Genomic DNA, 27,285 nt, shown 5'->3' with positions numbered 1-27,285 from the left:
AAAAATACACAAAATATATATTTGTCTACCCATGCACATACACGCACACATGGAATATAAACACATATTTCAACCGTTACATATTCAACATTGATAGCGATATATCTTTATTACCTACTTGCACTTTAAGTGGCTCCATCACCTGACATTTAAATCTTGGTTATTGCACTGGCGCCGCAGTGCTAAATTCATAAACCAATATGACACAGCAGAGCCAAGACTCTCAAGAAAACAACTGTGGGCATTACAGACAATGGCCACTGGGTCAATGAGGGGTGAGGAGAGAAAGTGAGTCCCAGGAGACGGAGCAAGAGGGATTTTTACTGCACCAAATAATGACAAGTCAGGCAATAGTGCCCTGCCAATGTGTTGCGACGACAGTAACGATCGGTTGTGGTTCATTGTATCAAAGCTGACCCTTTTGACCTCTAGGTTGCCATGGAAATACATGGTCTCAATAGGAGTGATAGCAGCAGATTGACATCAGCTGACACAGTCTTGAGAATGACACCCATCACTTGGGGCAGATACTGCTTTTAGATAATGTAATTATAAATGTCCTCTCCCTTTTCTGTTTCCCACTGAGAGACAAATGAGCACACATGCATCATCAATGCAACATCATTATCGCCAGTTTAACCACACCACCAGACTGTATACGTTGTGACTTTTGCATTGTTGTCATGATAAATCACATGATCAAATATACACGCTGAAGCATATTCCACACTTTGGTGATTTTGCGGCTTCTATAAATGAGAATTGACCGTGCTGTTTGTGCTGATGTTGTTAGAAAACCCTCCAGTTTGTACATGAAGCATCCTCCCCCCGCCACACCCTTCATCCCCTGAGGCTCACTGTGCTTGAGAATACACAAGAGCCCGGCTGAAACCACCTCAGCAAAAATATCTGACCGGAGACGGGACAGCTAGATCGCTCATGTCCCTTGAGAATGTTTCACTGTGTATGTGTGAAAGTGAGATAAAAAGAAAGAAAAGAAAGAAAAGCAAGGATGTTACTGAGAATGAGAACGGAGAGAAAAATAAAGGGTAAAATAGATATTAGCAGTCAAATATATTCAAATGGGCTTCCATGTGCTGCCATAACAGCCTCCTATATGGTCACCTTGTGTTCACAGAATGGGCATCAATGTCTGGGGAAATATTGTCCTGCCAAAGGGATTTTCACCTAATGTGAATCTGAGCATCAGTTGGCATAGCATACATTCAGAAAGGACACAATAACATGCACAAAGGATATAGAGAACAAAATGTGCTGCCTGGAGTGAAGTTAAAATTAAATAAAATAATTAAAAATTGATAAAGCATAAGTCTGGTGATGTATAGTTTTTTGTTGTCTACAAATCCCATAAAAAGAACAAAACCAACAATAAATCGATCCAACTAATGGCCCTGACACACCACCCTGATAATCAGTCTCCAGTCTGGAGAGGTCAGTGACTCCAGTCTGTTCGGTGTGTTCCGTGCCGTCGTCCGTCGTCTTGCTGGGTCGGAGGGCGGGCAGTCGGACTCAATGACTAATCTGATTGGTGGAGAGCTAACCCGGAAATGACGAGCAGGATGAGCGTGACTAAGCCTCTCAAAATCTGACGAAAATCTTTTAAACTGACCTTTGTCGATCTGAAATGAAGACAGATTCAGCAACTGCAAGGCCTATTTCTCGCTTAAAATGTTTTCAGAAACACGTTTCGGTGAACTATCTTCGTTAAAATATGAGATCGTATTCCGAACGAAGCCACCATTATGCCCGGTTGAAAAATCCGGGAGCAGCCAGACCCACGTGACACGTTCCTCCAATCAGCTGCTGGTTTTCATTTTTTGGGAGACAATACAGATTAGCGGCAGAACGTACACTCAAGTCAGCGTCGCTTCGGTGTGTTCTGAGGCACTTTTTGGACTTCGGGGAGCCGACTGATCAGTCCGACTGCCTTTTCTGCCAACGGTCAGCCGTTGGGTTGATGTGTCAGGGGCTCAGCAAGTACTGTCTGTGTATGCACAGCTTATTCCTCTGTGCCATAGAGCTCCATTGTTGTCCAAAACCTATTAGAAACACATCAGCGAGCCACATTGTTGCACTGGACTACATGTTTCTTCATTACCATGAACACGGTTTATTTTGAGTCAATCCCACTTGCACTTTCTTAATGCTGAAAATACTAAAACCAAATGTGTATAAATCTGCAGCTAAAAATAATCCCCAACAAATGCTTCGTTTATTCCTGTTTGAGTAACATTTGCTCAAAACCTGAAGTGCCCAGCTGTGATAGGAATGTATTGAGATTTTCTTTTACATTAATGTAAACAATTGTAACCCATTTTTAAGGATTTGGTTTGATCATTTTCATGGGATTTTTTGATAACAATAAAAAATATACAATACATATAATTTAATGGTTTTATCTCTAGAGTCTGAAAGCTGAAAGTTGATGTACAGTACAGAGACACACAGTGTCAGTGGAAATTTAGAAAATAAAAGTCCACAAAATGATCCAAAGTGGAAGAATAGTGTGTTTTTAAAAATTTCATTTCTTTTTATGAACATGTTTTTGATTTAAATTTCAAAAGATGCTCAAACTAATGATCTGACTGTCACTATTAGCGTTGTATGTGTTTCATGACATGAACAGTAAGTCTTTTCTTAGTGCAAAAACATACATGACCATTGAGTTAGAAGGGGTCTCACATTGTTGCAAAGGCTACCTAAAGCCTCATTCTATTTTAACGCAGATTTCTCATTTCCTGTCTGTCAGGGACGCGTCTTGATTAGAAAGGACTTAATTATTCCAAAACAAAAGCCTGGTGGAGAGGCACAAAAGGGAGGTGGTGGTGCTGGCTGTTGATATTGTTCTATCAGACAGCTCGAAGGGAGGAAGTCCTCTGTCTGAGCTGCCAGGCCTGGCTGTTTTTTGGGCGGGGGGTCCTGGGGATAAGAGACCGCCCTGTTATCTTTGTGTAAAAGGTCACACAGGTCTGGCGGAAGAAGCAAAAGCAACAACCATCTGTGTTTTCCACACACTCCGGTGCAGCTATCTAGACTACGGACAGCCAGGCTGAGTGAACACACACATTCACACAGACATCACATCGCTCACTCATATCTGTGGACTTGGGCCGTATGATGAAAGATGCACTGTCAGAAGAAATAGGAAAGTCCCCAGATATGTTTTCCTTCTTGTGATGTGTGCATATAGGAGTATCATTGTTTTTGTAACGCGCACAATTTATGCACATGCTATTGCTCAGAATGAATTGTACTGATTCATCAGATGACTTATGGTTTGTGCTGATATTGTGCAGGATGTTGTATGTTTTTTTTCAATTCATGTGACGTCTTCAAGGACGATATTTTATTTTGCAACTCTGACGTATCACAAAGAAACAAATAGCAATAGCAATAGCAATTTCATTTATAAACCACTTTTCATCACCCTTAAACTCAAAGGGCTTTACATTACAGTATAATGGTTTAGCTCCACAGTGAATGCACTCTAGGCAGATGATGGATACATTTAAGCCTTGTATATGGGTTTAAATCACACAGTTTCTACTGTTGCATGTTGTTACATAAGTCATACCTACAGCTAGACTTGTGTGAGACTACATAGAAGCTCTGCCAAAGAAGTGTGTTTCACTAGCAGGAGTGTCTGCATCCTCCCTGTCTCCTTTGGCTGAGAAATGTCAAAACACTCACAGTAAGAGTAAATTCTGGCTCAGGGCTTTTTACATGATCCTATTGTTTTCCCTCTAGTTCCATTAGTGCTGTACACAGTCAGAATTGGTGGTGGTGGATTGTCCACACACACACACACACACACACCACACACACACACACACACTTGCTGTATGTATACTACAGCACACACTTGCATGAACACATATATGACACACACCTTACTTGCTCAGAGCAGATTCCATGCAGGGAATTCATGTTACATTGCCACATGGGAACTGAGTGTTCAAGGCCATTAAAATGGTAAACACAAACATACTGCAGAGATTGAGGAATGCAGTAAAAACCTGCAGAGACACAGACCACATGAAATCAACAGTCCCTCACAATGAAAGGCCTCCACAGTGCTAGTTACGGTAATCTGTGACGCCTATAATGTTTTGATTGTGCTATTGTGCTTTATTTAGAAAGGACATTCATGCTTCTTTTTTTTTTTATAGGGCTCCTTGATCATTTTATTTTGAACCAGTAAATCATTGTTTTTACAGTGCAGCTTGGAGGATTGTCTCTGCAGCAATAGAGAAAAAGAATAACAAATTTGTCTGTTATCAGAGTCTGACCTACTCTCTTGGCTTCAGGCTAATTAACGGCAATCTGACAGCTATTGTGCTATAGCCGTGGCCTTTTACTGCTGAGCAATAATGCTCTGTTTTACAGTAATGGATCAGTGTCTCCACTTTATTTTAGGTTAGGTTAGTAGGCTAGACTCAACACAAACATCTCTTCTGAAATTACAAGTTACGGTAATGTGACCTAATGAGCCTCTGAAACACCACTCAATCATTATTTGGATAAGTTGTGTCATTTTTTAAAGAGTGCTTACACATGGGGAAAATCCACATTGTGATGACTACAGCACTATAACAATAACATTCCTCGGACATTTTTGAATGTAATATAATGTTTCTTTGTTATTCAAATGACAACAATGATACAGGTCAGTTCCATTGATTTGCCGTGGAGTTCTGAAGGCCCTGTGGGGAATTAAACCTGTATTTGCTGCTTTTTGATGAAGTGCTGACTTCCATGGTCTACCATGGTGTGTGTGTGTGTGTGTGTGTGTGTGTGTGAGTGTGTGTGTGTGTGTGTGTGTGTGTGTGTGCGCGCGTGTGTGTGTGTGTGTGTGTGGGGGGGTGGTGTCATTGGGGGTTGGTGGGAGGGGGTCCTGGCTTCATATTGTTGGGAGAGTACACACTGCTGACAACAGGGTTTTCTTATTTGACTCAGGTTACACAAAACTATTTTCATGCATAAAGACACCTGAGTTTATTGGGTACCAGCGGATGATGTGGTTCTGTTTAATAATGCATTGTCTTTCTTGTCACAGTTATTTGTCAAAAAAAAAAACTCCATTAATCTAAAAATAATCTCTGCATAATCAGTTTTCTGACATTTTAATAAAGTCTGTTATATACATATCTTCTGCTCCGAAGTCCCTTAATCAGAATCTAAAGCTCAGGGCAAATACACAAGTCTCAGAAGAGCGCTGTGGTTCTTATTAGTTGTGCACAGCTAGGATCAATAAAACATGTCAATAATGATTTGACCCATTACAGCAGTCAAACGCTTTTTGCCATCCAATTACAAAGGTGGTTGGGTCACTTTAAAGAGTGACTGATTGTACATGAGTATCACATTAATCAATACCTGAAATTAATACACTACAGCTAGTTTGCATAACGGCCTGATTAAGTGCCTTCTTTTCTTAGTAATGAATTCTGTTGCAAAGCTGCCACTGACATACATTAAAGAACACACTGTGCCATAATGGGGCAAAAACCAAAACATGTGCTTTCCAGTAATAAGCTGCATTAAAGTGTGAGGTCATATAGCTGTAGTCTCAGAGGGGAATAAAAACACTCAGCACATCCATTCAGTCCAGTGTCCAGTCGCTGGCAAAGCAGGTGTTATGGATTGTCTCAGCTCTGGGAACAAGTCGCTGACCCCTTTCCCTGATGCCTTTCCTGTTTAGCATTGTGTGTGCAGCCGAGTTGAGGGGAGATAGAGTCGTTTTTTTTTTCTCTGCTACTACGGCATGTTTTTCCTAATATCTACATTCCCCTTTTCTATTCCACACAAGTCATGTTCCAGGTGGGGTGACAGAGCCCAGCACGCAGCTACAGGCAGTCCAGGAAATTTGTGTCCTCCGTCCAAAAACATGTTTTGACCGTCTGTGCCACATCTGGAGGGACATTTACTCCTAAAGCCATTCTTTTCTGCAGCCACATGACACAATACTCTTGACAGGTTCTATTTGCACACCCTGCAAAAGCAAAACATATTTTGCACAAATGAACCCAAAAAAAACATCGTATGTAGCAATTGTGTGTCGAATACTCCTGAGAAAGGCAATTTGGCACTGCCAAAAGACCAGAGTGGAGCTATCTTTAGTCGTCCAATTGAAAAACAAAAGGTTACTTTATGGCAGCTATAAATGTGCTACTACTGACACATTCAAAATGGTCTTGGCTTCAACACTCCATAATGGTCATTACAGTATCTCATTGTAACAAGGGGAAGCAAAACAACTGAGTCACAGTGATTTAAATGTTTTGGTGGTGTTGTAGCATATTGCAAAATACATTACTCAGCATCCTATTTACACAAACAAACAGCTTAATTACTGCAGCAAACACCATGGGCGCATCTTCAACAGAAATAATTTTCAAAATCAATACCCTCTTCAGTAGCATGCTTAATAATTTAGAAATTGTATCATTACACACACCAAACATATTTATTGTTTAATGAGATGACCCTCATGCAACTGCAAAGATAACACGAGGTGATTATGACGTTAACTCTCTCTAAACACTCCCTCTTTGAGTCTGACAGAGCTCTGCACCTGCAGCAGAGCTTCATCCTTCCTGCACCAAACCATCTGGAATGGGAATTTTGCTGTGTGTAATGTATGGGTCTGTATGCTGCTGCAGCAGTCAGGACCAGAGCCCTGTGGTGATAGAGCACAGCTGATTCTTTTGTTGTGCTTCTCTACTCTATCACTATCTTTTTTTAAACTCTGCTGTAAAAATCCCAGAAGTATGCTCCATTGTTTGACCTTCAGCGTGTGGGTGTTGGGAGCTGACAAATCAAAGACCCCTTGTGGGCGACGATCCCAGTCTCCCCCTGTGTTGCGCAAGGTGCCTCTGTCCTTGAAAGCACATAATGAGTCCCGGACTAAAGCTGGTCAAAGTTTGTCTGTTCCTCGAACCATCAGGCTCTGCACAGCATCAGTCAATCAGCTCTGTTAGAGGTTACCTAAGGGGTTAACATCACCTCCCCATCTGTTGCTAAGGAAGTGTTGCCTGTTGTGCAGGAAACAGGGAGAGTGGTTTCCTGTTATGAAGAGAGGTTTTTAAAGGCTTGCATTCATTCAATCATGCAACAGATGCCTGGGCCAGGAAGCCTGGCCAATAGCAAAAGCTTTGGTGTCCTACAGAACTGTATTTGGAAACTGCTTTTAGGAACCTTTCTATGCACTGTTCTGGTTCAGGAAATAATACATGAGCAAAAACATGCTGGAGAAAACACTGAGAAGAATATTCTTCTAAATATATTTCTAAATACACTGTGTACTTCTCTCTAGCTTACATGTTCCAGTCATTCTAAGCATGAAAAGTACGTTATGACACAGTTTACCACCTCATGTAACTATGGATCTTAACTTTCCAACTGCTGTCAATCAGTGAAGGGACCTGCACCATGCACCGAACCAACAGATTTGATTGGAAAAGAAAAAAAAAAATTGTGCAAAAACAGTAGTTGCAGATTTAAAGCTGCCCATCAGCACAATCAACCATTATTGGCTTATAGTCTCGTTCCAAATCTCTCACACTGAGTGGATTTGGTCTCTAGAATATTGAATCTGTGGAGCAGTGTCCTGAAACAAAACATGACCAAATGTGAATAAAAAAACAAAAAAAACAGATGTAACGCTGTGCATTGCAAAAACGAAGCATATAGTGGGTTTGGTTTGCGCTCCGTGTCCGTGCCGTGCTGTAGGCTCGGCTTGTCCTGCCTCAGGAAGCACCAAGCAGCACCTCCCGTTTCCACACAGGAGCGCACCAGTTTACTGTAGCATCACCACTGGAGATGCACGCCGCTTGAAAGCTCAGCTGACACTCTGCGAACACTGCCGAACTAGGGGCGTCTTCCACAAGTAGGCTCACACTGGAGAGAACCAATACGATAATGGTCAACAACTCTTCCTTTACCACTTAATTTTTCCCGCATTGTGTTTGTATCTGGATTAAGTTTCCACGTCATTTCGAGGGACGCGGTCGGTGTGGGGAAACATGAGGATAACTGTCTGTTCCCGTGGATGATGATGCTCCACAATGAACGCAGGTTAGTTGTTAATCTTTTATGTTCCTGTAAAGAGTCCAGAAATCAAACTTTAAATGTTTTACAGCAAACAAAGTGAGACGGCGCGGGTGTGTGTTCATGTGTTAAATGTGTAAGTGATGGGGGTGGGGGCGGTGGTAATTAATTTAATTGGTTGATTCTATCTGAAAACCTATTTCATCTTTTTATTTTCCACCCATTTGACATACAAATGGATATGTATTGCAACTAAATGCAACCTGTTGTAGTGTTTTAAATGAGTTATTCCATAGGTAAAATGAAATAAACAGAGCTATGGATTAATTGCTACTTGGATTTTCATGGAAATTATGTTAATAGTTTTCCCATAACAGCAATGATAGTGAGATGAATTTATATACAGACATTTGTTTAAATCTATAGTAATTGATAAAGTTGCAATAAAGTTGGGGGGTCTGTTCTAGGATTAGTAGGCTAATAGGGTTAGGATTATAATCCATGTCTGTGAAAATAGACAGAGCCTTTGCTGGAAGGTAACGTCAAGTGCAGTGTCCTGTGAATTTAAGAGAAAGTGGTGAAAATGATAATGAAGATGTGATTTCTGTCTAAGGAAATCTTTATTTTGAAAATAATGTCCTTTTTTTCTGATTAGTCACTTTGGATTTTAGGCAGGTTGTTAAGGTTTAACGGGTGACATTTCATGATGAGGACACAGTCTGAGTTGATATCCTGTGGGTTTGGCACAACCAAGGTCCCGTCTATCTCTTCCTTTGTTTTTCAAACATTTGTTTTAATTGAATTCTTGTTGCATAATTCATATCCTGTTGTTTGCAGTTGGGTGCATTGTCAGACTGGGACCCTTGTTTTCTCTCCCAGTTTTATTGTTCTTTGATTCACTCAAAGGACCTTTTCAGCAGAAAAAAAGTGTGCGTGTGTGCATATATGTGTGTGTCTGTGTGAGTATGTTTCGTGAGAATCAGGGAAGAATGACGAGAAGGAAGTCCATTTGTGTTGTGAAAATCTGTACTCCTAGAGAGGTTCATGGCGGAGTGATGGGGGGCCATGGTGTTAATGTCCTTCCCCCCATAGACATCCTGTGTGGAGTCCAAGGAGGCTCTGCTGGAGCAGCTAATGAACCTGGAATTCTTAAAAGAAAGAGCATGGTGACATTATTGGGAAAAAATATAATTGTGGCCAGAAAGAAATGTATGGCAATGACGGGCAGTTTCTTCAAAAACTCATATTAAACTGATGTCTAGAGAGAGAGAGACTACAAGAGAGTGAGAAAACACTCAGAGATAGCCAGAGTGCACACAGGGTTTAATAGGATGTGCGTCAGGGCAGGTACTAAATAACAGGAAGAGACACAGGGTGTATACACTTTGTTAAGTACGGGTGTGTTTCATGACAATTCTAAATTTCGTAAGCAGTGCTCTCTAATGACTTGACGATTTTTAACACTTAACTAAATGTAAAGTCAAAATTCAAAAGCAAGACGCTCAGTGTCAAAATTAGCATGCGGCCTTATCATCCATTTAAATACAGATAACGCATTTTTGGAGCAATAACAAAATCATCTTTAAAGTTTTTGATGACAATTAGCCAATCATTTGTTAAATCTAATTCTGCTATAAGCGTCCAACCTGCGTGTGTCATTTCCCAGACAGGGAGATGTTATTGTTCCTCCTCTAAGTACCCTGTGGCTCTGTTGTTTTTCCTGCTGATAATGTCCCCTGCAGCATTCTGCATGTCACTGACTATTGTACAGGATTTGACTTCCTCTTAGCATTCTATATAAAAACAGGACCCACATATATTTATATTCAATATTAGGTAAAACAGAAGAACTGAAAATATCAAGTTGCTTTTACTTTTATTCTAATTAACTTTTCTTTTCTCTTTGCACAGATTTTCAAAATCCAATGCAAGTCCCTCGACCACAGGTTCGCAGTCATCTGACCATCAGAGTGCAGTCCAAACTGATGTCCAGGCCGTGTCCCCCTGTCCGTGGTCCAAAACCTCCTGTCGCCCCAAAGCCCAGACCCCTGTATGAGCCTCACACACAAGAGGAGCTCTGCCCCCCACAGAGCCTGAGTAACGGAGACCTGGCTCACTGTGATGGGGAGACAGAAGATTTGCAGGAAATGGCTGAGGAGAATCAGGACAAAGAGGAGAAAAGTGAGTCAGAGGACTGGGTTAATGGCCGTGGCACCGGACACAATGACGAAGAGGAAATAGCAGAAAGAGAAACTGAGGACGAAACAGAAAAAGAAGACATATTTGATAATGATGGCGACAGCATAGGCTCTCAGGACACAGTCAAAGCAGATGATGGTTCTCCTGATGACACTACTGAGGATGAAAACACTGACAATGACTTGAACCAGCCTGAAGGTGGCAATCACACTGATGAAATGGAGGATGAAACAGGAGAGGAGGCAGAAGTGGAGGAACAGAGTTTTAGTGAAAAAGATGATATTGTTTGTGACTCTACAGGACACTCAGACGAACATGTAGAGGAACAAAATCTTGATCACCTCAGTCAGGGTGATAAGGACAATGACACTGGACGTAATGATGTGGACAGTGAACAAAGTGAGGACTGTGTGCACTCTGATTTACACACAGATGAGACCGAGCTGGAAGCTGGAGGATTTGCATTTAGATTCAGCGTGCTTCCAACTGTAACTGAAGAGTATCCCTACGATGTGATTGGCCCCACAGATGATGCTAGTGATACATGTGAGTCATGTGACACAGCTGAAACAGGAGAAACAGGGGTATGGCAACCAGAACGGGCCACCAAGGACCTCTCTGGCTGTTTTCGATTCACATCCAGCACTGAGGATGTGTTTGGGCCTTATGCAGTCATTGAAGCTGTTCTGCCAGATATGACCGGCACCGCTGACCCAGAGTGGAGTCAGGATGATCCGGATGAGAAACCTTCAAATGAACTGCAAGCGGCAGGTGCTTCTAACCAGGAACCTTACTATGTGTCATCAGATGACGTGGACAAGCTAGAGGATAAGCAAGCCCTGTCAGAACAGGGTGAGTTTGAGGAGGGCACAGAGGAGTCGAATCAACACAAAGACAAAGCAAAAGACAGTGAGTCAACAGATGAGTATGCAAACATTGACGATTCCCTCTGCCTTCAAGCAGAGGATGAGCAGTTGGAGTGTGTCTCATCGGAAGACTACGTCGAGATAGGCGATGATGACGAAGAGGAAGAAACGGAAAAGAAACATATCAAAGGAAAAACTGCAAAAGAGAGAACAGCTAAACGAGAGCAGGCTTTCCTCAGCCAACGATCAAGCTGCCAGCCTCGCCTCAGGTTGTGCAACATCACAGTGCCAGCAGACCTAGAAGTAGGCCGCACCCCTGAGCTCACCAACAGGGTGGTGTTTGCCCACACCACTGAGGCCTTTGAAGAAGACATTGAGGAACTAGACTGCCATATTGTGCCTTACTATGAGGACACAGACTCGGACAGTGAAGAGCATATATACGAAGAGGCAGGGTTTGACTCAGAAGGGGAGAACTTTGTGACACTTGATCGGAAGACTATTGTCACCCGATCACGCTCTTATTCTGGGAAAGTTCCGGGTTATGTCCCAGAAACTGTGCCAGAGGAGACAGGGACAGAGTACCAGACTCATGACTACTGCACAGTGGCCTTAGATAAAAACAGTGAACCACTAAGCCATTCACAGCAGCCTGGGGTCAACTGTTTAATCCCATCTATGAAGTCTCGCCGCTTCTTGTTTTATTCCCGGTCTGCAGAGGGTCCAGAATTGACATTGACCACTCCCACAGAGATCAACAGCTCTCTGAAGGATGACATCAGGATGAAGAGGAAAGATGATACTCTTTCACTCCCATGTGTCATAAGCTCTTCTGGAAGCTTTTCCCAGCGTAGCCATCAATCATCCAGTGGGGTTTCCACACCAACCTCTCTAGTGGACATCCCACCACCCTTTGAGCTGGCATACATCACTAAAAGACCAGTCACCAAGAGTTCCCCATCCCTCCTGATCCAGCATGAACCCAGTGACATACCTAAAAAGAAGTCCTCCTTCAAGCGCTTCCTGGCGCTCAAGTTCAAGAGGAAGACTGATTCGAAGGGTTTCAGTGATGGAAGTGTCCGCTCTTCACGTTCTTCCTCAGAGTCCAGCCATCACGGCCCAGCAAGATTCATAGAGCTTGATCGTAGAAGCACTGGCAGCTCTCCTCAGCTTCAGTCCCATATTGTGAACCCCCAGCAGCGTCCTTTAGACCTGCCATCCCCATTTTTCCTCCACAAAGACCACCAGAGGAGAAAAGGAGACCTCAAAGCTTATGGCAGAGGCGTCTCCAGAGTGGAGTCCTTCGAGGAGCGTTCTCGGCGCTCCGCCATGCCACTGCCTTTGACCAAACCCCGCTCCATCTCCTTCCCCAGTGCGGACACCTCAGACTATGAAAACATCCCAGCCATGAGCTCAGACTATGAGAACATCCAGATCCCAGGCAGACCCACCAGATCCCACACTGTGACTGAGTTTTTTGAGGACCCAAATCGCACTACAGTTGCCTGCAATGAGAATGATGGCTATGTGGATATGAATAGTTTCCCTGGGATTGACAGCATAACCCAGACATCGAATGCAGACTCTGAAAGGTATTGTAAAAGCTCAATAAAGTTAAAATGGCTTCATATAATTCCAAGCAAACCTGAAAGGGTTGATTCACCCAAGTTACAAAAAACATACGTTACCTTACTTTACATGTTTTACCTTGACTCTACTGTAGTGGTACTGTATCTAGCCATGCAGGTAATTTTGTTTTATTTGCCCAGGTTTTGAGATACCTTTCTCTGAAATTTCTGCTGCAAACTGCAGAAATCAAATAAAAATGAATAAAACCAAAATTACCTGCATGGCTGGGTACCACAAACTTCGGTGTGCTGACCCATTAATGTCATATCATCAGCACCATCCATTTTAGAGCTTACACAATTAGTCAAATAATAGAATAGTTGAATGAAACCATTTTTTATTTTTTGTTTGTGGTCTGTAGAACAAGCAAGTATGTTTATCTCTTGAACAACTCTTAAAATAGTCCACTGAGCTGTTAAGCGTGGACCTAGCTGTTCAGAGGGGCAATCTTGACCCCTGAACCGCTGACATATATTCTATCTCAGATGAGCGGAGGGCATCTGGCTGAGTAGAATCGTATCTCCCTCTTGTACAAAAATGTTCAGTGAGAGATGAGCAGCCTGCTATGTCAGGCATCGCTGGCTTTGGGAAGATGGACAATGCTTGTGGGAGAGCTTACTCCTGTTTTTCATTTGGTGGATTTAGAGGTCACATCTGGTGCTGCTGCTTCTTATGGAAGTCTGAGGTGATAGAACAGCTAATGGCAATTGGAAAGCTCACTGAACGCAGGTTACTCACATTAGAGAAAATCATTATGGGCTGCAATTAAAAGTGAAAAAATGTAGGGGGGGTTCCTTTCACACAAGGAAGTGGAGAAGGATGAAGAAAAAGGTGAGAGAGCGAGGGGAGGGGATGTGCTAGAAGAGTGAAAATACAAAGAGTAAAGCGATAAAGTCATATAGAGGTGGGGGAGGGAAAAGTAAGAATAGGAGAAAGGGAGCAAGAGCAGCTCTGGTGTAATTGCTCTCCTGTACCTGACACTTATTGTTAAGTTTAGGAGGGCTTTTATTAAAGTAGCTCTCTCCCGAGTGCTTCTCTTTCATTGGACCCTTAAGGGTTGCAGGATTTACTGCAGTGTGTGATAGAGTGAGGAATCACTGCAGTCAGACTGTATCAGATTACCCCGGCCTGTGCCACAGCTTTAGCCAGGATGGGCTACAGTCTTTCCCCAGTCTTAATAAAACAGTTGTGTTTGATGACCTGTGTGTAGTCAAAGAGATAGGTCATTACCAAGAGCTTCTTAAAAGGCTTACATTTTCCATTTTATTTAGCAGATACTGTCTTTCATATCTATTCTGCCTTACACAAAGAAAGCTTGTCTCCTCCAGACATTCTGTGCAACACTATGCCATGATTTCCTTACTGTTTATTTACAGTGTATTTACATTTGAAACACTTCCATTTCCCAGACAGACCTCAGCGATGGCTCTTTTTCTCCCAGTGATGTTATCGATGTGGCTCAGTGTGTGTGTGTGTGTGTATGTGGGGGGTCTCACACCACTCACAGAGATGCAAAGAACCCATCTGTCCTGCAGCCTCGCCTTCACTGCATTCCCCCCGGAGATGCTTCTATTGCCAGGGCCACTTTTTGGTGTGTGTACACGGGGTGTATTTTTTTTTTAGTCTGAGTGTATACATGTGTGTGCATTGGTGCACACAATAATAAGTCATGTGTAGTCATGTGTAGTGAGTGTAGGTGTTTGTCCCTGGCTTTGTGTGTACATCTTACACTAAACTCTGTCTGCTTGACATTGACGCTGTCAACCCACAGAGACAAAGTAGATTTTTGTGGTGAGGAAAATGACCAAATGGCCCCAGAGCACTGCACACAAAGGGACTGTGCCTACAGTAGCAGACACGCATTTTAAGGAGAACTCACAAAGCTGCTGTTCCACAGGTCTGGCTTGTTTCCACTTGTGTGATTAATGTATAGCCCCATTCAGACACTACTTTAGCACAAGCATTCAGGGTACGCAAAGAGACGTGTTCATTAACAACCACAGTGTACAATGGAAAATGAACAGGCGCACTAATGATTCATCCCAAACCGAACCAAGGGTGTGTGTGTGTGTGTGTGTGTGTGTGTGTGTGTGTGTGTGTGTGTGTGTGTGTGTGTGTGTGTGTGTGTGTGTGTGTGTGTGTGTGTGTGTGTGTGTGTGTGTGTGTGTGTGTGTGTGTGTGTGCAGTCTCAGCAGAATTGCCATTGCCAAGTAGCCTTGTAGCAACAAATGAGCGTTAGCAGATAAAGATCCGGATTGTGATTGTGCTCAACTTAAGCAGTTCCAGGTAGACTTACACACCCGTAATGCAGATGGGTTGTTGTCCCTGTGTAAACAGTGAACAGAGCTATAGTGGTATGTTCAGTACGATACTGCTAATGTGTGCAAAAATGTACATCTCTAGCTTACCCTTTGGTGTCAAACAGTTCAACATGAGCCTCTTCAGAGTGATGACAAAGCCCAGCCATGGCCTCTAAAACAGCTCCTCCACCCACTGTTATGTTAGCGTTAGTAGTGATGAGGGAGCCATCTTAAGTACATTGTTGTACTGGGTGGTGGCTGTGCTGTGTGGCGAGGTGGTGGACAGGGCGTGTCGTTGGTTCGCCAGGCCTAGTGCCATGCGCTCTGAGGTCATTGCCAGGTCATCCCCGGGGAGGAAGTGTCCAGCCTAGGAGCTTCCCACCAGCATGTTTACAGGAAATGCAGGACGAGGGCGGGGCTATGGCGGGAGGCAGGGAGGTGGAGACAGGAGAGGACAGATAGGATGAAGGGAGGAGAGGGGGGTCACCGTGGTGGGGTGGAGGTTCCCAGACTCTCCCTTGAACAACAAGATGAGGTGTGGTACCGACAGGAATGCCAGGTCTGCTGTTATTGTTGCTCCAGTTTGTCAGGAATGCCTCCAGCCTACCGCTTCATACACCCCTGAAGTGCTCTTGGTACAGTGGCGTAAAGGATAAATCAACTGGAAACAACTGAGCAGAGGTTATAACACTGTTGCATACATTGCTGCTCATGAGTTTAGGAACCCATGCTAAAGTTGACTAAAAAGAGGAATAAAAAAATCTTCTTTTGGAAATTGATCTTAATGCCTTAATTAAAAAAATAGGAAAAATCCAACCATTAAGGACACCAATTTTCTTTGTGAATGAATAATGTATCATAAATAAATAAATGTTCTTCCTTAAAATACAGGGAGTATAAGTATAGACACCCCTATGTTAAATTCCCATAGAGGCAGGCATATTTTTATTTTTAAAGGCCAGTTATTTCAAGGATCCAGGATTGCATTGAGAGATGATTTTATGGAAAGTACCCCATGTTAATCTCTACGTATGGTGAAGGGTATGTGGTGATGAGGGGCTATTTGTGGGGCTATACTTTGTAGGATGCATAGTATCCTGGATCCATGAAATAACTGGCCTTTAAAAATAAACATCTGCCTGCCTCCATGGGAATTTAACATATACTTATGCCCCCTGTATTTTAAGGAAGAACATTTATTTATTTACGTACATTATTCATTCACAAAGAAAATTGGTGTCCTTCAAGGTTGGATTTTCCTAATTTCGTAATTAAAGCATTAAGATCAATTTCCAAAAGATGATTTTTGTATTTCTCTTTTTTAGTCAACTATGGCATGGGTTCCTAAACTCATGAGCAGCACTGTATGTGGCCCTGAATCACAGCCTGTTACATGACGTGAGGTTGTTATTATCCAAAGCCGTCTTCTACCACATCACACGTGAGGTCGCAACAGTCAGAGCGCCAGCATCTTCACCAATCAGTTCATCAAACCTTGTCACAACTGCAATAGGAAAGCACAGCCGCCACAGGCTACATGTAATCATCATCACTAAAAGCAGCAAACAATTTAAAACTGCTCCCAATCTCTTGATTGGGGAGGGAGGCTAATGAACTTATTCAGCTGCTCCTATTTCATATACAGGCCTGTCTGATTGCACTCAATATATATTTTAGTACTCAATGTTTAACTCAATTGAATTACATATTACAGGCATCATCAAATTCACAGGGGATTGGTGGCATAAAGGTCTTTTTCACAGAGAATCAATGTGTCCTCCTCTAAATCTGACACAGTATATTTAACTTTGCTGTGTTATAAAAGACATTGCAATCTGCTGGAATAATAGCATTGCCTTAATGGTCTTAGGCTTTTACGTATTGCCATATTAAAAATATCACATATTCGCAAGTTTAAATATGTAACATTATATGAAGCTGAATGGAGCTAAACAAAAGCTATATTGTGGATTTTATGGTGAGAAATGGGCTACATTGGTATAGAAGAAATTAGAACATCAACTTCAAACGTTAATGTTTCCTGTCCAAGAAAAGTGAGATGTAATTTAAAGAAGAAACTATTCCAATCTCACTGTTTGCAGTTATAGTTTTTTTAGTTTTCTGTTGGGCTTGTCTGGGAGAAAATATTATCAATTGGACACAACCCTCCATTACAGCACAGAAGGTGTGTTTTCGGACCTTGTGCTTGTTGATGGTCAAGTGTGAAAAGGTGAAGGTGAGAATCCGTGGTGGCGCATTTCTCTTGGACATGTGAAGGAATTCCCCCGTAGAATAAATCAGAACTTAAGAATGAGTTAAAAGAAGACCCATCCCTCCTGTTCTCTTTGTCTCCCCAACATCACCAAGGAGCCCACACCAAGTTGATCTGTCTGCTCTGAGGTCAACCATGATTAATGGCCTGTTTGTGCTTTCTTCAGCCCACGCAATAGGAGTGCGTGTGCGCGCATGTGTGTGTGTGTGAACTTCATGAAGTAGTGCGTCTGAATGAAGAAGATAACCTTTGGTCTTCTAATAGCCATCTACTCTTTGCACACACAGGGGGCTTTTTAAGAACATCAGGACAAATACTCATTATTGTCTGTAAAATGCCAGAACAAAAGAAAAAAAATCACAATTTCTCATAATCCCAATGCCCTAAAGCCCTATGTCATGTATTTAAATTGCTTTTTTAGTTGCCAGACAGGCAATAAAACAAGAAAACCAAAGATATTCAGTTTAATATTAAATAACAAAAACAGCAAATTGTCCCAATTAAGAAGCTTGAACCAGAGAGTGTTTGACATTAGTGCTTGAAAAAGGACTTACAGTAAAACGATGAATTGATGATTGGCAATTATTTTTTTGTTGATCGACTAATCGATTAATGGACTGATCTCTGCAGCTCTAGATAGGAACATATGCACGTTTGTTTGACAATTTCAGGGAAAGTCCTTATAAAATATTTCCCCCATTTCTGGAGCAAGAGCAAGAATTTGTTTAACATAAACCATTCTGCACAGATGAGGTAGAAATACAGTATGTCATAGAGAAAGTGGACACATTGCATCGCAAGTATGCAATGCAACCTTTCCATTTCTGGTGAAACCTGCAGCTATATGACAGCTATATGACAAGCTGTCCCATAGCTGTCAGCTGCTTTGACAATACTTGTTATCCTGTTATAGTGGCAAAATGAATTTGGTCAAACATACTGAATGTGTCTTTAATAATTACCACGGGTAGCAATAAAAGGGATTACATGTGAAATGACCTACAGCGTGTCCCCCTTGGGTACAGAAGCACACAAAAGGATTACCAGTGTACGAACACAACTGTGCCATCTGTTAGATGAACTAATGATGAAAGAGATTAAAGTGTGCCACTGGAGGACTCCATGTGAGGAGTGGAAATGTTCAGAGACACACACAGGAAAAGGAAAAACCTATATTTATAGGGGACTTATTGCTCAGTGTTTTGAGAATATGCTGCTGCAACGATTTACTATAAATGTCCTATTTGGAATTTGTGTCATCAATGCCTTCCTGCAGTCCCAATTGCAAATATTCGGTGTCTTTATTTAGGGTTAAAGCAGTGCTATACAGCGCATACTATAGTGTAGATGTCGTGATAGTATTATATATTCATATTTCAGTACCAGTGCTGTTTTGCTGTAGTCATACTGTCTTTTCCTCCCTTGGCAGTGCCTACACAGAGCCTTTCCCAATGAACCCCGTCTCTGCTGGGCTGTCAGCGGACGAGGACCACGGGCGTACTTCAGAGGAGGAAGAGGGGGTGGCTGAGCAGAGTTATGATCGACAGGTGAGATATGGGATACAGAGACAAATGAAAGCAGGGTGGAAGGTGGTTAATTCAATCCGCTGAGCTCCCAACTGGAGGACCAAATCAACACAATGAGCAAAAAATGCTGCAAGTCCTATTAATAGGCCCTAGATTGGAATTGGTTGTCAGATTTGAATAAAAATTACATCATAACATAAGATAGTATGAGTGAACAACAGAACCTAATGGCAATTACTGCACACATATTAATTGGAAGATGCATTGAAACTGTTGTGGCTTTATCTGCTGTGGAGTAGGGCTGCTCCCTCTTAGTCGATTAGTCGACTAATCGGTCGTTTTGGTCTTAGTCAACTTAGATTTCTTTAGTTGATTAGTCATGTTTTATGCTTTTTTCATGCTGAATGACTTTTCTTTTTTTTGGGAATTTTTTTCTTTTTCCAAGAAACGTACAAGCACATCTCTGGTTTAAACAAGAATTAAAGTGGTGCTTTTGCATGACTCTTTGCGGAGAAACTCTGATTTACAGATCTGTCGATTAAATCAACTAATCAATTAGTCGATACAATTTAATGAGTGTTAGTCGACTAAGAATTTCTTCAATCGAGCACAGCCCTACTGTGGAGATATCAAGCTTGTTGAAATGTATCGCCTTAAACTCCCCAGACTTCTGTAGAGTAAAAGGCAGCCATTTTACAGTAACCCCATTCTTCCTGCTACCATAATAATATCAGACCACAGCTCCCACAAAGCGACACGCATTTCCTTGTTTTCTTCTTCTTCAAAGAAAAAATCCAATAAATTGAGGAAAAAAAGCAGGGAGGAAGAGGACCAGAGATGCATTTAATTCAACTGTGTTTCGAGGAAATGAGGATCAGTGTGATTTTAATGCAGTATTTGTGAAATGCCCCACAAAGGAAAGAATAACACTGACAAAGCACAGGAGCCTTGCCGGTAAACCACTAAATGGCTTCAATGTTATGTTTTGGCTCGGATGTTTTGAGACCCTGTGATTAGCCTCTAAATCAATGGGCAGCATTGTTGTCGCCACACACACACAGCCTCTCATACATAATGCAGCTGAATTTAAAAGTCCCGTATTTGAGAAAGCCTTCATGTCTATGCTGCACTGTAATGAAATAATCAGTCTTATTTGACAGCAGAAATCTAACAAAAAACGTGAATTTGCTTTTCCGACAGTCTCCTTGGCTGCTGCGTAGCTGTTCCTATTAATGTTTGAGAGGAATAAATGCCCACAGAGGGCCTTTAAACATTAGCTGTGTTCATTCATCTCCCACCGTTCTCCCTCCCTGTCACCCAGATTGATGGCCGATCCCGAGCTTTCTACGTTGCCAAAGAGCTCATCGACTCAGAGAGACTGTAAGTATCTGCACTCGATTCCCCCATTTGCACACATCTCCTGCATGTCACCGCACACAAACATGCTGCATCCAAATCTGGTGTTTTTTTCTTTGTATGTTCCTCTATTTGCTCTCCTGTTCCTTCCAACTGTATCTCTCCTGCTCCAAAGCTAATTCATCGTGCATGCAGAGTAACTGACAGCCAATTATACAAGTGTCTTGTGTAACTTATTAAACACACCGGCCTTGCCCTTGCCCCGTTACACAATTACCATTCTTATGATGTAGTTTTCTCATCGTGCATAATTTAGATAATTTAATGAGTCTTGTAGAAGGATGATCATAGTTGTGTATAAGGTTGTAAATTCCTTTTCACAGTTTAATTAAATCTCTTGTTTTCCAGACACGTCAGTGCACTCAAGTACCTTCAAGAGGTAAGAATACCTTCACTACCACGCCCATAAGTGTGGCACATTCGCTTTAAATGTCTCCTGCTTTAAGGCTTTATATTAAACTTTATTGAAAACCTACTGATAACATCATATCCTGTGTGTCTGCTCCCTAGTCTCTGTCTCCACTCCCCCCACTCCCTGTTGTAAGGCTCTGCTAAGGTTTATCAATGTTGTTGCAGCAAGATCTACTTCCTGGTCTTGACAAAGTTGACATATTGCACTCTGGAGTGGTCAGTTGTAAGATGACGCAGCGTGCGTACACCAGGCACTGTTACTGATGCTTTCCTTGTATGCTTACTCAACTGATATGTGTCCTGATATGTATTCTCAAGCAACCCAGCTGTTGTGCCACCTAAAGGTCACAAAAAGGCTGTTGAGGCCTTTTATAGTGGTTGTATTGGATGCACGGTTTGAGCTCTTATGACCAGGTTAGCCATAAAATGGAGAATTTTCCGCTCAGTAGAGTAACGAGTATAGTTAATGCAGGACAGAGGATTTAAAGGTGAGCCTGGGGTAAGCCTCTCGAGGACAGCAATGTATCACTCCCAAATGTTGTCATCTATTTCCATCATTTCTCACTCACTGCCTGTCAAAACAAGACCACATCCCTGCAGGGTAAGCAACAAAGAAGGATATTAACCAAACAGTTAAAACAATTATTTAATTTCAATCAAAAAGGAAAGTCATACAGGAGAGGTCAGATAAGCAACACCTTTTAAAGAATGGTGTGGAAGAGTTGCTATTAAGGTGATGGTTTTTCCAGTACGAATCTGACAGGTAGAGTCATTGAACCCAGAGAAGCCCATCAGTCAGCCTCTACCTTATAACCTTGAATAAGGTCATAACCTGAATTTCTTATATGTGCCCCTCACCATGATTTATGAAAGCCTGCTTTGGGTACAGAAGCAGCTGCTTTGTATAATATGTAATTTGATGCCATTAAACAGCAAGCAATGCAAATATTATACAATGGACGCCTCTAATAATCATAAATCTGCAATATCATCATGGTGCTCAATTATACTAATTAGCTGCATGCCAAATAGAAACATATGCTGCAAGTCAATATGGTCATCAGTGCTTCAGAAGTGACATGTTGACAGTGTAGTTAGAACCACTGAATCTGTTTTTCAGTATAAATAATGTGCTTTCACAAATTCTCACTATGAATGATAGTGAGTTACCTTGGCTTGCGCTCTTCTTCAGTGTTACCATGCCACCTAATTGAATCTTTTTGCCACCTTTCAAAGGTGACATTGAGAGCTTTTTTTATCTTGCTGTTGCATAATGCATAGGTGCAGTGTTAGGGTCTTATTATTCTTCAAACTTCAAACTGTGATGTGTTGAAATATTAGTTACCGTTTCATGCAGACTGATGTCATAATTAGCATGAAACTGAGTTATTCTGCTGGGAAACAACATGCCCAAACACACAGTTTGTGGGGGGAAAAACAGGAGCAGCGCTAAATGAGAGGCACACATGAGCTATTGTTCCATTGTTTGATAAGGAATAACAAGAATACAAAGAATTTCCAGACCCTGTCTCCACATAGGAAGGGAGGACATGCTCCTCTTCTAAAGGACTTTCCCTATAACAAGTTCAACATATGAGACTCAGGCTTATTATTTTTTCTCGTTTGTAACCTGTGACCTCTGAACAGATTCTCTATGCTGAGTTATGACCGAGCATGACTGGCTGCTCAACCAACGGCTTAACGTTGCTTCTTGACCTGCCTGACGTGAGGCAAATAGGGATAAGGTGGAGCGTGGACCGGTGAAATGGAGAGTAAAGCTCCTCTCATTCATGGATTTGTGTTGTTGTGTGTGTGTGTGTGTGTGTGTGTGTACCTGGGAGAAAGAGGTCAACCAGAGCCGTTAAAGTAGCTGTTCTTCGCGGCAGATGTGATGAATGTTAAATGTTAACACATACGCGATTGATTGTGCATGATGAACGGCATGTTCTGAAGCGCCCAGTGTCATCACATCATGTCGCGGCCGACTTGGACAACTGTTGTTTTATGACTGTGCTTTACTCAGAACTAGAATAGATGGGCTCCCGACACTCATTCCTTACAGACACACAAAGGCTTTATGATGTTATGATATTAGTTAGCCAGACAGCTTGGCCCACAGAGAAAACTGAGATTTTTAAAACATGTTTGTTGACTCCGCACCTACTTTTATCTATTTTTGTCTTCATTTGCTGAGTAGATAAATAACCTCTCCCCTGGTTTTTCACTCCCACGTGCCATAACTCCTCATATTAGTCCTCTTAGTCTCTGACACTGCAGCTCTTAATGCCTGTTCCTTATGTTTTATGTGTGCTGAATGGACTTCAGTGGCCCTGAATGTCTACAGAGAAATGAAAAGTGGGCACTATGTACAAAACAGCATTGTGTTATTGAGTACCAAGGTCTTTATGCAACAGCACCTGGTGTGTAACTCTTGTGCAAGCAGTGCCGCCTTTCCTGAGTGCCTGGACAGAGCCCAAAGTGGCGGGGAGTCACTGAGGTGATTCGAAGGGGCCGTGGCAGGAAGGATGTTTAGGAGGATCTGACCTTCCTTCCTTCCATTTTTCTCCAATTTTCATTCCTCTATGACTTTCTTTTCTCCTGCACTCCCTCACTTTCCCCTTTCATCCAAAAAATCATTTGCTTCATTCCTTTCTACCACACGTTTTTGTCTTCTTAAAAATCTCCTAAAAACCTTTTTTTCCCTCTCCTGTGCAGGACTTTAGGTCAGCAGTGACAGAGGCAGTGGGTGAGGAAGGGGAGCCTGTGCTGGAGGCGCAGAGGTTAGGAGAGATATTGGGCGTGCTCCCCCAGGTCTACGCTCTCCACAGCAGCATCCTTACTGAGCTGGAGGAACGCATAAGTCAGTGGTAAGAAACACACTATGATCATTCTTATATTTGGTGCTGTTTTTAATTGACAGATTTACATTTTGGGAAATATGCGTCTTTCAGAGAGTTAGATGAACAATTCTAACTAAGCATCCAGCTAGCTTAGCTTAGCATAAAGACTGGAAGCAGGGGGAAACCACTAGCCTGGCTCTGGCTAAAGGTGAAAAGTCCTACCAACACCTCTTACGCTCACTTGTTAACACATTGGTGCTAAGCTAAGCTAAGCTAAGCAGCTGCTGATTTATATATATATATATATATATATATATATATATATATATATATATATATATATATATATATATATTTTATTTATTTATAAGTGAAAGCAGTGTAACAAAAGTGACATACAAGGTAAATGACACATACAATACATAGACAAAACATGAGCGCACAAACATGTTTAGACAGTGACAGACAGTAAAGACAATAACATTCAGCATACAACATACAACAGTTATGATGATGATGGGATAAAAGGCAGATAGAATGGTGTGTGAAAATAGAGTATATGTCATGTGTAAGTGCATAAATGTTGGAGTGTTCGAAATATAAGGACGGTAGACATGTATGTGTTTGGAGATCTTAAGTAGGTTGACAATTGTGGTGGAGGCAATAATCAGGAAGATCAGAGAAAATCAACAAACTAATTTGAACTCAAAAAAAATTATATAATAAATAGACAGATATGAGAAGTATGGATTTTCTCATCTAACTCTCAGCAAGAAAGTGAAATGTCAAACTATTCCTTTAAACCTAAACATCAACTGAGACTCTCAGCAATAAAGTTTTTCTAGAGTTATTGTGACATTTTGAGATGTTCCTTAATCATAAAAGGGACATATGATAATTCCTAAGAGACCATAATGCATTCGCCATAAATGTAGCATTTTTGTAAACTTTCTAACTTGCACAACTTAAAATTATCTCAATTGTTTTGTTGATGGTTGTCAAACATCATTATGGAAAATGTGAGAAATGAGTAACTGGGAGAGAAGTAGACTCGTTGAGGGAAAGTGGTTACAACAACAAAATAAGTTACACATTCTTGGAATGCTCTGCATATCATACACCTTTGGATTTTGCATTGATTTAAATCACAAACATTCACTGTGTGAAATGAGTAAAGAGAATGTACTTCATCTCGGATTTTCCTTTCTGTGTAGGGAGGAGAGCCAAAGGATAGTAGATGTGATTCTGTCACGTCGGGAGGACTTTGGGGTGTTTGACACCTTTATCTCAGAGTATGATCGCAGCATGTCCCTACTGGAGGGGAGCTGCAGTGACAACCAGGCCTTCGCCAATATCGTCAAGACATTTGAGGTAAAACACTGAACAGTCAGACTAGAACATGAGCAGATAAACAGTTAGACTTTGTGTCTATTCCCATTTTTCCCTTGTGTTGCTATGTGTCTATTATTTTACTGAGCATACTGAATGTGGGTTTGGAGCACCGCTCAATACCAAAAGATCACCTCTTTGTAGGGGAACACTGGGAGAAGTATTTTGACAGTCCCATATTCAAATGTCGGGTTCAGTTTCTCTGTTTGTGGAGGGAAAGTGAAGCCTTGTGTGTGTTTCCAGGGAGCTGAGATCCAACCTGGTATTTCTCCTGGCACTCACTCAGCGGCTCTCAACTTAGATTTTGTCATTTGGCTTCCACGGGGATAAAATGGCCTTTCTAAAACTCCCTCTATCCCACTCCTCTCCATGGGACTGACCTTTCCACTGTCATGCTCGCATATTTTATACCCACTCAACACCAAATACTCATTTTTTGTCCAGCATTTATCTCCCTGGAGAGCAGGGAAGTGGGATTTGGGTGACGGGATTGAAATTCATAAAAACAAAATAAAATAAAAATCTCATTCTAAAGCTGTCGCAGTACTCCACAGATTGTGTGCCTGGTCCACTTAAGCAACACTTTATCCTCATGTTGAATAGGAATGGATAAAGTCCAAGCTGGTAACAATGACTACTTTTTAACTAAAAGACTAACAGAGCCTATAGATAAGACTACAGAGATACATCAATAGATTTCTAATTTCAATGCGGCAGTGTCCTGCTCTATAGAATTGATTTTCAATTTACAGAGTTGAAACTGCTGTGTAGCAGCACACAGGTCACCCTGAATAAGAAAATAGACAAGCCTTTCCTAGGCTTCTATTTATGTTAAACTTTGGGTTTCACAAAGCTTCCTACTCAACTCAGCACCTCCCCCCCCAAAAAAAACAATGTACGCATTACCAGTTCCATGCTGTACTCTGATTCACTGTGAGTGGCTGACACAACGGTTCCAGGCGATTCAAGTTTGATAAGAAAAGGGAACGGACAAGGCACCAACTGTCTCCGCTCATTAATATTCAGAAGCAGCTGCCCCTTCCCAGCAATAATTTGGCACTTCCAGACTTTAGTGGAGCTAATGTAAATAGAAGGGAGTGGAGGTGAGAGATGAAGACTCTAAACCATCACATATACCTGGTCTACATCAGCCCTTGATAACCTTGATCAAAGTCAATATTGTGGCACTTAATTTTAGCCTCATGAAGTTGATATTATTTAATTTATCACATCATAAACCACAAATTGCTATCTGGAGTAGTCATAAAATGATTAATTTGCAAAAGAAGGATAAATGTTTGCAATATATGTAAACTTTATTGCAGACACAGGTCCATATAACACATAATACAATATACATAGTATAAAAAAGAGATACAAAAATACATAATAATTGCATATTAGCCTATAGGATATACAATAATGATATGATCTAAGGATTTTTATTCTGCAAAAAGGTTGCTCGGAATGTCCCGCTCCCCATTTGTGTCCATGTAAAGACTGTGATTCATCTTACACCCGTTAAAATTAACACCCAGGATCATATTCAATAATCTTTTCTCAGTTCACTGGCAGATACACCACACCTGCCACTGCATATACACACTGTATTTTGTATTTAAATGTCCCATATTGCATATAAGCCTATCATCTGAGGTCAGTCCTCCCCCCCTCCCACACCGTGTGTGTGTTTGTGTGTGTGTGTGTGTGTCTGTGTGTGTGTGTGTGATGGATGCTACACTGAATCAGAGCACTGCCTTGGGAATTGCAATGTTTGTGTGACCCCACTGTAATGAGGGAGAAGGAGGGCCTATACGTACTACTGAGAGGAACAACTGTCATTTCTCTGTTGGCTGTGTGACCATTCACAAGTTATTATACTTCATAGGAGTGGAAATACTGATTTGAAGGTTATTATCAACTGCTTGCAGCTCTTCTCGTGATTTTAACAATGTACATTCTTTATCAATCGCTGCCATTTTATTCTCTTTCTTTGTTTCAAGACTTGACTTAAACCCTCACCTCCATCAACACATCGCTTTCTTCTTCACCCTTCATGCTCCTCGGCCTTTTTTGTTGTTGCAACAAGCCAGCAGTATAAGTGGTAGTAATTTCATTGTGGATGTGGTGATGACAGTGATGAAGTAGCCACAGACCCTGATCAGATCAGAGCGAGACCCTTACAGGATTAAAGCCTCCTCTCCACAGCCACTTGCTTGTTTACCACACCATCTATAAACATTGGCCTGCACAGTGCTGTGTGTGTGTGTGTGTGTGTGTGTGTGTGTGTGTGTGTGTGTGTGTGTGTGTGTGTGTGTGTGTGTGTGTGTGTGTGTGTGTGTGTGTGTGTGTGCGTATTGCAGGTCT

The 27,285-nt window shown here is 41.7% G+C and overlaps 1 protein-coding gene across 2 annotated transcripts in view; it reads left to right on the top strand.

The window, feature by feature from the left end:
- Positions 1–7,794: 7,794 nt before the first annotated feature.
- The window catches only part of fgd5a (FYVE, RhoGEF and PH domain containing 5a), a 37,099-nt gene continuing 17,608 nt past the window's right edge, over positions 7,795–27,285 (top strand). For both annotated transcript variants that reach the window (XM_039798294.1, XM_039798293.1), the window contains exons 1-7: positions 7,795–8,097; positions 9,982–12,727; positions 18,766–18,883; positions 20,184–20,242; positions 20,627–20,657; positions 23,405–23,556; positions 24,744–24,900. In XM_039798294.1, the coding sequence (XP_039654228.1) occupies positions 8,088–8,097; positions 9,982–12,727; positions 18,766–18,883; positions 20,184–20,242; positions 20,627–20,657; positions 23,405–23,556; positions 24,744–24,900 (3,273 nt within the window). In that variant the 5' untranslated portion in view covers positions 7,795–8,087. The remainder of the gene's footprint in view (positions 8,098–9,981; positions 12,728–18,765; positions 18,884–20,183; positions 20,243–20,626; positions 20,658–23,404; positions 23,557–24,743; positions 24,901–27,285) is intronic.

The sequence above is a fragment of the Perca fluviatilis genome, chromosome 4 (assembly GCF_010015445.1).
Source record: "Perca fluviatilis chromosome 4, GENO_Pfluv_1.0, whole genome shotgun sequence".
NCBI lineage: Eukaryota > Metazoa > Chordata > Actinopteri > Perciformes > Percidae > Perca > Perca fluviatilis.
Note: the sequence above shows the minus strand (reverse complement) of the source record. Positions and strands in the feature narration are given on the sequence as shown.